The 10728-nt window shown below is 37.6% G+C and overlaps 1 protein-coding gene across 1 annotated transcript; it reads right to left on the bottom strand.

Moving 5' to 3' along the window:
* LOC110269273 lies at window positions 1711–3919 on the bottom strand. The gene is made up of 6 exons (XM_021116983.1): window positions 3573–3919; window positions 3041–3223; window positions 2649–2960; window positions 2454–2550; window positions 1854–2385; window positions 1711–1793 (listed from the first exon to the last, which is right to left on the bottom strand). Exons 1-6 carry the CDS (start codon window positions 3917–3919, stop codon window positions 1711–1713), a joined length of 1554 nt encoding a protein of 517 aa, XP_020972642.1.

Raw genomic sequence — 10728 nt, 5'->3', positions numbered from 1 at the left:
TAGAAAGCAAGTGACTCTCTAGTAAAAGAATTACATTTTTTTGGGATAGCAAATAGATTAGATAGCAAGAAGACTATGACATCAAAAAAGAGAACACTAATAACACCAACAAGAGAATGAATTCTTTGGAATGCTCTAGAGCTCAAGTTAGAAAAAAAAACTATGCCTCATGCACACATTTTAGTTTACTACATAAAATTAAACTGATAATCCACTTTTTTCAATTTCCGTTAATGTTATATATATATTTTATTTTTTAAGAGAAAATACTATTAAAATAGGATAAGGCTAATAAGCCTAAGTAATCCCAGAATTCAGATTCATTCCAAGGTTGAGAATTTCCCAATCATGACTTTATCTTCATGTAGTTTCAGAATTTCCTTTAATTTATTACACCCGTAGAGATTATTGCAGGTTTTTGGGTTCAGTTTTACAATTTCTTAAGAAGAAAGACTTAAAAGGATGTAACATCATAACTATCTAGCTAAACATAGCTTCTCTTGTAACATGGCATTTTGAAACCAGAACTTTTTCTTGTAGCAGATTGTACATGATTGGTCTTAAACATCCCAAAAAAATTAAGTACATAAATCTCGCAGCATATTAATTATCTGGTAGTCCCTAAACAATCTAATATCAAACATCAGGTTTAAGGTACACAAATATAGGTACCAAACGAAACATATACTCATTTCATCTCAAGAGAATCCATCCCCTAAGCAGCCACTTTAAAGTAGCACAGACCATCCATTTTTGAGTTCCACAAAAGGGTCTATATTATATGCTTGAGTTCCACGAAAAGGTCTCTAGCTATTATATGCTATTAAGTTTCTTCTAGCAAACATATCTCTAGAGTTTATCTTGCTCTACAAAATACAATTAAATTCTCCACCCTCAATGGTGATTCGGGTTAATGACTCTAATTTATTAATTTTACAAAACAAATAATAGAATTTAGTTATCTAGATAGAGAACTGTTATATACGTTAGATAAATAGCAAGATAAAACGTGAATATTTACCTTCACCTCGTCAAGTATTTTCTGTGAGCACCACATTTCCGTACTTGTTATAAACTCAAACACAAATTTAGCCCGGTACTTTCGGTCCCAATGAAGCAATTCCTAAAATTTTAACATAACCACATGAATATGGATTTCTTTCCACGAATGAGAAAAGGATTTACAAAATTAAATTGGGTAGCAGCAAACAAACCCTCATCATTGAAGCCAGCGCATGACCAATGGCTCGATAGAGGTGACTGTGTCCAGAGAAGGCATCCAACCATGATTGTATACGGGACTCTTTAAACCACAACTGCCTTGCAAAGGATGTTGCGTGATCCAACGAAGAGAATGGAGACGCACCTATCATCTTCTCTGCGAATCAACGGCTTCTGTTAATGAGAAAGGAGTCTCTTGTCTCCAATTTCCCTGATATTCCACGGAAATAGAAAGAATGTACAAGGACAATATAAAAATGTGATCATAAGAAATCTTGAAGGAGAGGTAACAACATTGTGAATACCCAGTTAAATAAAAGAGCTTTATCTGAGAGGATAAGAAAATATAAAATAACTCAATCAATTCAACCTATTGTCTAATTATATGACTAAAATACAATCCACTATCTATCGTAGGTGAATCATGACAGTAGTATATATCCAGAACTGCCATGAATATGAGCTACATGCATGATGGATAACAGTATTTTAGGAATCAGCGGCCTCATCACAATCTTCAACCCCGTCATTAGTGGACTCCTCTAAATCGCCGTCTCTTGTCAACCGCAGGCCTTCAACATCAAATTCAAGCAAGCTAGTCATACAGGACTATGGATGAAGGTCGACCTCACAATGTTCATAATCTTCGCCCATGTCAAACAAATCTCTTGGCTTCACATGGACTACTACACTCCATCCGTTCTCCACCTCATCCTCCACGTAGAACACAAGACGCGCCTCAGATGCCAAGATATACGACTCATCATCTTCATGATCACCGGTGTGAATCGGAGTGGCAAAATTGACACAGGTGTGGCCCAAAACGTCTTGTCGGATGCCTCTGCCCGACGTGGTGTCTGCCCAAAGACACTTGAACAAGACTATAGTGAATTGACCGCTGTAATTTAGCTCGATGATGTCTACTAATCTCCCGTAATACGAGACATCGCCAACAGCGACATTGGCATCCCGTTTACTTGCATAACTTTTAGTATCCGAAGTGACATAAACCCTGCTATTCTGTGTTTTCATCCCTTCCTCCCTTGACATGGTCCTAAATTTAAATCCATTGACGTTGTAAGCCCGATAGCGTCTGGCCTGAGCAAGGGGACCGCAGGCGAGCCACTGCAACTCGTTCGAATGATTGGTGCTTCCAAATGGGACCTGAAATTGAACCATTAGAGGCAAGAAAGCATCAAAGGGTAGTAGGATCTTGAGATATTAAAGATTACCTCATGCCTGAACCAGTTGAAAAATTCTCTGTGCACAACACTATCTATCTGAGACTGGGACCTTGTTTTATTTCGCAGTTTTCTCTTTGTGACGGCTCTGTACTCATTATGCATACAAAAAGTTTGTTCAAGTTTAGTACTATCAATACCAAATTGGCTCACTGTATAATTTTAAAACTCAGGCTCTGTACTTACTCCAAGAATTTCTCTACAGCAATGTAATTGACCAGTACATGACGATGTGCTTGAAGCTTTTCGGTTGCTGTTAGAGTAAAAAATGACGCTGCCTCGACCGCCTTTCCAACCTCTGGGAACATGTTGGCAATCTTGCTCGGCGGAGCATCGCTCGGCCAGTCGTCAATGCGTGTCGGTCGGTTGATCCTAGTCTCGACATTATCTAGGTATCTTGAACAGAATGTGAGAATCTCCTCGGATAAGTAGCCCTCTGCAATCGATCCTTCCGGTTGTGCCCTGTTACGCACGTACTGCTTGAGACGACATAGGTACCTTCGACAACATAACATATAAATTACTAGATGACAGCTATCCTAACAAAACAGGTCGAGAAAGCTTAAGTACATCTTTACCTCTCAATTGGGTACATCCACCAATAATGCACTAGGCCACCGAGACGTACCTCCTCGACCAAATACACCGTTAGATGAACCATAACTGTTAAGAAGGAAGGTGGAAATATCATCTCCATGTGGCACAAAGTATGGACCACACGATCCGGAAGGAGAGGAAGTTGTTGAGGATCTATGGATTTACTACATATTAGTCAGAAAAAGGCTAATAAATCAGCCAAGACGGCAGACACTGGGGTGGGCAATACGTGTTTTGACGCAAATGGCAATAGATGTTCCATTAGAATATGGTAGTCAAGACTCTTCAAACCGAATAACTTGCGCTATTTTAAATCAACACATCGAGAGATGTTGCTGGAGTACCCATCTAGAAAGACCACATTCTTGATGGTCCTAAGAAAGATATCCTTCTGTGGGATCGACATGGTAAAGACTGCAGCGGGATACTTTCCACCTTCAAGTGGCCACATATCATGCCTGACTCCCATCAACTGGAGATCTTTTCGAGCTTTTAGGTGGTCTTTGGATTTACCGCTCTCGTTCAACATGGTTTAAACAATGTTGTCGCAATACATTCTTCTCTATGTGCATGACGTCAAGGTTGTAACGTAATTCGTTGTTCTCCCAATATGGCAGATCAAAGAATACATTTCTCTTTTTCCAGGGTGACTCGTCTTGCACCACGGTCTGCTGTCCGCGCCTTCTTTTATCGCCCACCGCTTGCACCTTGCCTTGTGAGACGTGCACACCCTCCAATTGTCTCAGGACATCCCTGCCAGTCAATTTGGTAGATGGAGATCTATCATCTACTTTGTCATCAAATCTACTCCGGTCATGTCTATATCTGTGATCGCGATTCAAGAAGCGACGATGACCCATGTAACACCATTTCTGACTGAAGGTGAGTCACCTAGTCTCGCAGTCCAAATTGCACGTGGGGCAAGCTCTCCCGCCGTACGTATTCCAACCAGATAAATTACCCAAGCCAGGAAAATCGCTGATAGTCCACATCAATGCAGCATGCATCTTGAATGTTTTCTTTTCACTGGCGTTGTACGTATCAACACCGGCCCACAACTGCTTCAACTCATCGATCAGGGGCTGTAGGCAGACATCAATGTCATTGCCAGGCATTTTAGGACCGAAAATAATCATAGAGAGAATAAAGTTGGTTTGTTTCATGCAAATCCATGGGGGTAAGTATTACGGAATAAGAATCACTGGCCATATTGAGTACTTTGAACTGAGATTTCCATAAGGATTGAAGCCATTACTGGCCAGGGCTAACCGAACATTGTGCGGATCGCCAGAAAAGTCAGTATATCTACTGTCAAATGCTTTCCAACCCTCGCCGTCCCTGCGATACCTCAAGGAACCGTCAGAGTTGGTTCCTCTCTTGTGCCACAACATGTCCACGGCTGTCTTGCTGGACATGAACAATCGCTGCAACCGTGGAATCAAAGGAAAATAACGAAGAGCTTTCGCCGCCTGAGGTTTCCCATTCTTCTTGACAACGGAGTTGATTCTTACTAAAGAATTATTTCTGGTCTTTTGCTTCCACCTGGATGCTCCACACTTTTTGCATCTAGACAAGTCTTGGTCGAAACCCTGGTATAGCATGCAGTCATTTGGACATGTATCTATCTTCTTGTACTCAATACCGAGCTTTTTTATGATCCTCTTGTCATCATGCATGGTCTTCAGAATCCTTGCATGCTCAAATGCATCCCCCAATAGCTCCAGAATCAATCTGAAAGCCTTGTTGCTCACTCCGCACATGCACTTTATATGGTACAGCCTCACCAAGAAAGACAGCTTCGAGAATCTTGAGCATCCCGGATATAATCTCTGCTCGCCGTCCTCAAGCAGGTCGTGAAAGGCATGAGCCTCGCAGCTAGGCTCGTCAGATAAGTACGGCAACCCATCTGCACTATCTCTGACCACTTTATCCATCGTGTCTTCATCATCACCCTGCAGTCCCGGAAAGTTGAATGCCTCGTAGACCATGTCAAGCATTTAATCTCCTGCGTTTCCAGTGGGTTCTAATGTTTCTCCACCTCTCGAGCTCTCGTCTACGATCCTCTCACCGTGATGTAACCAAAAGGTATAGTTAGGGGGAAAGGGTTTCATCAGAAGATGATCGTAGGCATCCTCTCTGGTTTGGAAAAACCGGAACCCACACAAAGGACATGGACAATGTATCATCCCATCGGATGATGCATTGACAAATGCGAAATCAAGAAATCTATTCAGCCCATCCCTATATTATGCACTACCTCGTGGCTTTGTAATCCAACTCTTATCAATGTCTAATTAAATGAAAAGGCACGAACAAATAAATGTACAGTAAATAAATAAATAACACTAACAAACCTATTGGAAAAAAATTGGGATATGTGTCAAGAGAAACAACAACAGTTAATCATAAATATAAGACGGAATAACTCAAAACGGAAAAAGAAACAAAGTTACTTGCATCCCGGATAACATGTAGCACATGAAAAGTATTTGGAAGGAGGCATACTCATTGCAAAATTCTATGCTTTCTTTAAAAAAATATTGGTAGAAAGAATTGTTGGTTTCAGGTCCAAAAAATGAAAATATAAAGAAAAGCTCCCTTAAAGATGAAAAAGAAAGCAGGAATAACTGATAAAATTAAAAAATAAATAAAACAATAACTATAATCCATCATAAGGCACAGAGAATAGAATATTCAAATTATCTTAAAAAATGAAAAAGAAAATAGGATTGAAGGTTAGATTTAAAAAACAATTAAAATAAAAAATATAAATAAACAATTATAACAGATAGAGAATAGAAATTGGAAATTGTAAATATATTACTTTAGATATGATTCTAAGAAAGTCATATTATGGATTTCTTGTGCTGTCTTCTAGCGTGTATGAACAAATAATTTGTTCAGTGTAAAAGAAAATAACAATAAAAATAAAAAAGATAGGACAAGAAGAGTCAGTCAAAAAAGAAATGGGAACCAAAAATGCTAGCAGGTGAAATATCCGTTGCTTCATAAGTTGTAGGATCAGCAGAAAACAAACTAAGAGCCCAACTATTTTGTATTCATTGTTCTTCTTCTCAACACATAGATAGACTATAATAGTTTTCATCTTGTATTCAGAGGAGATGAATAATAATAATAGAAAAAATAGAAATTATATATTTATTTACTGATATATCTAAGTTGTGGATTCCAATTTCCGATGATCGACTCAAGAAAAACCCAATATTTTCGTTACTTGAAAAAAATAAAGGTCAAACAAGAAAATTTAAACTTAAGAATCTGAATTCTGAGAAATAACAAGAAAATTGGCATGGCTATGACTGTATGAAACCAAAACGTATTGCGAATGGACCTGGTACACACGAATTATTGGGGTACCCTTATTTGGATTTGAGCCATGGAAGAAGATGCTACAACAATAATAATTATAGTAATAATAATAAAGCATATAATTGAGTTCTTATAAAATTTTGGCTACATTTGCAATGAAAAAAAGAAACTGTTTTAACCAAGGAAGAAAAAGAAAGGGGATACTTTCGTTAAGGGACAGAAATTGGAGTCAATTAAAAAAAATGTTAAGTCAAATTAATCACGCAAAGTATATAATAACTCCATTATTATTCATACTTGTAAAAACATCAAAACCGTTTATCTCTTCTGTTCAACACTTTTTCTGCCAATAATTAATATATAAACCAGCTAAGCTAGCTAGCGGCACAAAGTACAATCAATAAAGACCCATGTGTTTATATGTTTGTTAGAACTTAGAAACTCCTCTTGATTTTAACATTTCATTCATCAATCAGATGATAACATGTATGAATGCTGCAAAACATGGAAAAGAAATAGGTTCACAGTATACAGAAAGTACAATCAACAAGCTTTGATAAATTCAATGAACTGGACACAATAAACCAAATACTTTGAAAATGCAGCTATCTCAGGAACCAAGCAGCAAGAAGAAATAAGAATTGTACAATCACATGTACAAGTTTCAAAGAGATTCAACTAAGAAGCAAATTTAAAATTGTTCCATCAAAACCATTTGGATGGATCAGAGTTAACAGATACAAATTTTGTTGAAATAAAATGTTCTCATTTTCTAGCAAATTTGTTTAACAAAAAACCAATTTGTAAAGCACAAATAACCCAGCAGCAATACAGCATATGAAAAATAAAAATACCAACGTTCAATTGTCACTTGGAAGAGTCAATAACAAAGTGCTAGTTATTGTAAAAATTGGCTTGATTATATATGTATTCTCTATATACCCTTCATCCTTCATCCTTAAAGCATGAGTAGAATTTCAGTCTTTTTAACTCCCACCCTTCCCATTTAACGTCTGCATCAATAAATCTATAACCCAGTCAACTTGTGCAAATAACGAAGCAAAAATCGAGGTCACCAATCCAATATTCCCCAATATTCTATATTATCAATTCTCCAACAATATCCAAAACCCACAGAATATTGCTTATAACACTTTAATAATACTGATAATAGGGCCAAGTTATAGTGTTGAGAAATTGCCAATGATGAATATTGCTTATAACACTTCAATAATATTATAGTTTGAATCAGTCTCAATTCATACTTATTATTTTCCTTTTAATAAAAAATAGTATGATCAATTCTACTACTCACATACGCAGAAGATGAGTAGAACAACAATAACAAATCAAAATCATCATAATCATAACAAATAACAGATTTAAAAGAACATTAACCTTGTTCAGAGTGTGCTCTAGAAGCTTCTTTGCTGCAAGTAATTTTGAAACTCTTATCAACAGCGGAGAGTGAAACACACTTTGGCAATTGCTTTGCACAGTAGTTAGCAGCTGACACCAAACAACGTCGCTTCCTGCACCAGAACCTTCTTCGTTGAAGAGCCTCTAAACACTTTAGGTTTCAAATAAATCTGCATAAAAACAGCGTGATTTCAATTCCAAAAACTCTTTCTATAGTGTAATTGTATAGTGGCTTCAAATTTCGAATCTTAGAAGCAGAACATAGATGCTAGTAGCATGCAAAGAGCATAGTGGAGATCATTATGAATACCTTAGCGTTTGATTGTTTTAATCTATACATGCACCTAAGTCCCTCTTGTTTCATGATTCCAATTCCAAGAATAGAAAGAAAGAACCATGACCAATTTATTCCTCTAATAATGATAATGACCCTTTTTTCATTTATATACCTAACCGTCAAATTCCTAGAGAATTATGGTATTGTTAGGGGCAGCCGGGAATGTTTAAGGCTTGTTTAAAGTTCATGAGTTATTTGAAAAGGAAAATTAATTTAAGGTGTTAACTAGTAAACTTAAAAGTGGAAATCACGAACCAAGTTGGGTTGGTCTAGTGGTTAGCTCACTAGTCCGCTTAAGCAAGTGTCGGGGGTTCGAATCCCGCCTTGTGCATGCAGCAACTCATTGGCCAGCGGCAAACCCTTAAATGGAGCTCAGTACCGCGACGGATTAGTCTTTGGCCTGTCGGGCTGGGGGATACCGTGGGAAACCAAAAAAAAAAAAGTGGAAATCACGTGTAGAACAGACCAAAAAAGAGGAAATGATGACAACCACTTGGCATATATTTATTAGGATTCATCAAAGACCTTGTAACTAGATTAGTCTATGAATCTTCGCTTTAAAAGGAACATGTATAAGGAAGGGGTTCAATTATGGTTCAGAGGCTTATGGAGTTTTCTCTTAACTCGTAGTGAAGCTTGCCTGATTCATTTCAACTCACATGATTGCCCTTTAAATTCAACTAACTAAAGCCAGTTTGAGAAAAAGAGGTACATGTGTGATCAATTGTGAGAAAAAGGGGAGGAAAAAAGCAAAAATGTACAATCGATTGAGAATCAGAAAATCTGGAAAATTAATTCAATCGAATGAGATCAACATGCTCTTTTGATCACTCAAACCACTCAACCTTGTTTCTCAACTCCACACTCATCACAACATGCGAAAAGTACTTAAGGTGTCTACATAATAAGCGAGTGTATACTCTGATTAGAATTATCTTTTACAATTATTTACAATCTGGTCTCATTACTTAAGAGAAAAAATAACAGAACAATCCATTCTTGCTGATCATATACAGATGTATGTATACTCTTATTAGAATTATCTTTTACATGGAAAAATTACAATCTGCTAGTTAATTAAGATCAATTAGCTATCTAGCTAGTAAAATCTCAAGTGTTCAAATAGTTAAAGTTATGACAAAAACATAAAAATGATTAGCCAGCTGAGCTTGCTCATAGTAGAACAACTCGCATGAATCAAATTCCTAACTCTAAACAGCAGCAATTAACCCAAATTAGCAGAAGATATAGACAAACTCTTTGTTCAGAATTCTGAACCAAGAACGTAAACAAGAAGGAAAGATCAGTTATTAAAGAACAAACCAGTGAAAGGGGAGAGGCCGCGATAGCTCAACTTGGCACACGGTGGAGGACGGTGGAACTGTTTCACGCACGATTGATGAGAAGCTCAACTTCGACGCCGGTGAGAGAAGCACGGATAGCAGTTGGGTGGGTTTCTGGAATTGTGGGCAAAAGCTCGAAAAATTGGGGGTTTCTGCAAAATTGGGGGAGTCGATTAATGGTTGTAACATGACAAGGGGGAATGGACAAATTGAATTATGATCAGATCCTCACCTGGGTGGGTTCTTCCGCTGATGAATTGGGGCTCTGCTCCTGCTCGTTTGGTGCGCTACCAAAAACAACTCGCGGGTTTCTAAACAATTGGGGGGAATCAATTGCTGGAAGTACGAAAAAGGGGGAATTGAAACAATGAATTGAAACTTACTTAGTGGCGTTTCTTGAAGTAGTCGCCAGGTATGTTGCGGAACGAAGGGTGGACGTGTTTCGCGCCTCTGCTCCTGCTTCTCTTCGCGCCAAGAAGACATGCCAAAACAAGGGGGCTTGAAGATATATACCCCCAAATGAGCGGCGGTTTTCACTGCCCAGCCGCTATCCAGGGGTGTTTTGCGGCTTCTGCCAGACCGCCACTCACTTCTACCGCTATCCTTCGAATGAGTGGCGATTATGGCCAAGGCCACTATTTAGTCGCCGCTATCCTCCGCCTCTACCGTAGTAATATAAAATTTTGTCATCTTACCATCTTTATATACCTAACAATTTTTTTCCACGAGGAACCAAATTTTGGTCTTTTCTAATGAAGCCAAGTTTAATGAACTAATAAAAAGGGGACACACGTTAATTTAGTTGTAATTTGTAAAGAATTGAAGCTGTATCTTCCTTTATGTTCAAACAGCCCTTGAACCTTCATTGTCTTTTCTATTTACTTTAATTTTTTAATTTCTCTGAAGAAATTAACAAATAGATGCCATAATATTTCGATCATAGTCCATACCACGTAAAATGATCAAAGCATGCTGATATAATAATAGTGGCAACGCATGCGCATGGAATGGAAGAAATTGACCATCTAGATAAATTAAAGCAAAGAGTCAACTTCTGATATTCCAATTCCAATTTGATACTAAAAAACGTGGTGAAACGTGCCTTACGACGTCATTGTTATTTTCTGCTTCTTTTGGTTTAATTATTTCTTTACTTTTCTTATTCTTTATAGCAATTAAACAAAACAACTCTCTATTTATTATATATTTTATATCAATAATTTAAATTTTAAAAAATAAT

The sequence above is a fragment of the Arachis ipaensis genome, chromosome B02, assembly GCF_000816755.2.
Source record: "Arachis ipaensis cultivar K30076 chromosome B02, Araip1.1, whole genome shotgun sequence".
In the NCBI taxonomy this organism is placed as follows: domain Eukaryota; kingdom Viridiplantae; phylum Streptophyta; class Magnoliopsida; order Fabales; family Fabaceae; genus Arachis; species Arachis ipaensis.
Note: the sequence above shows the minus strand (reverse complement) of the source record. Positions and strands in the feature narration are given on the sequence as shown.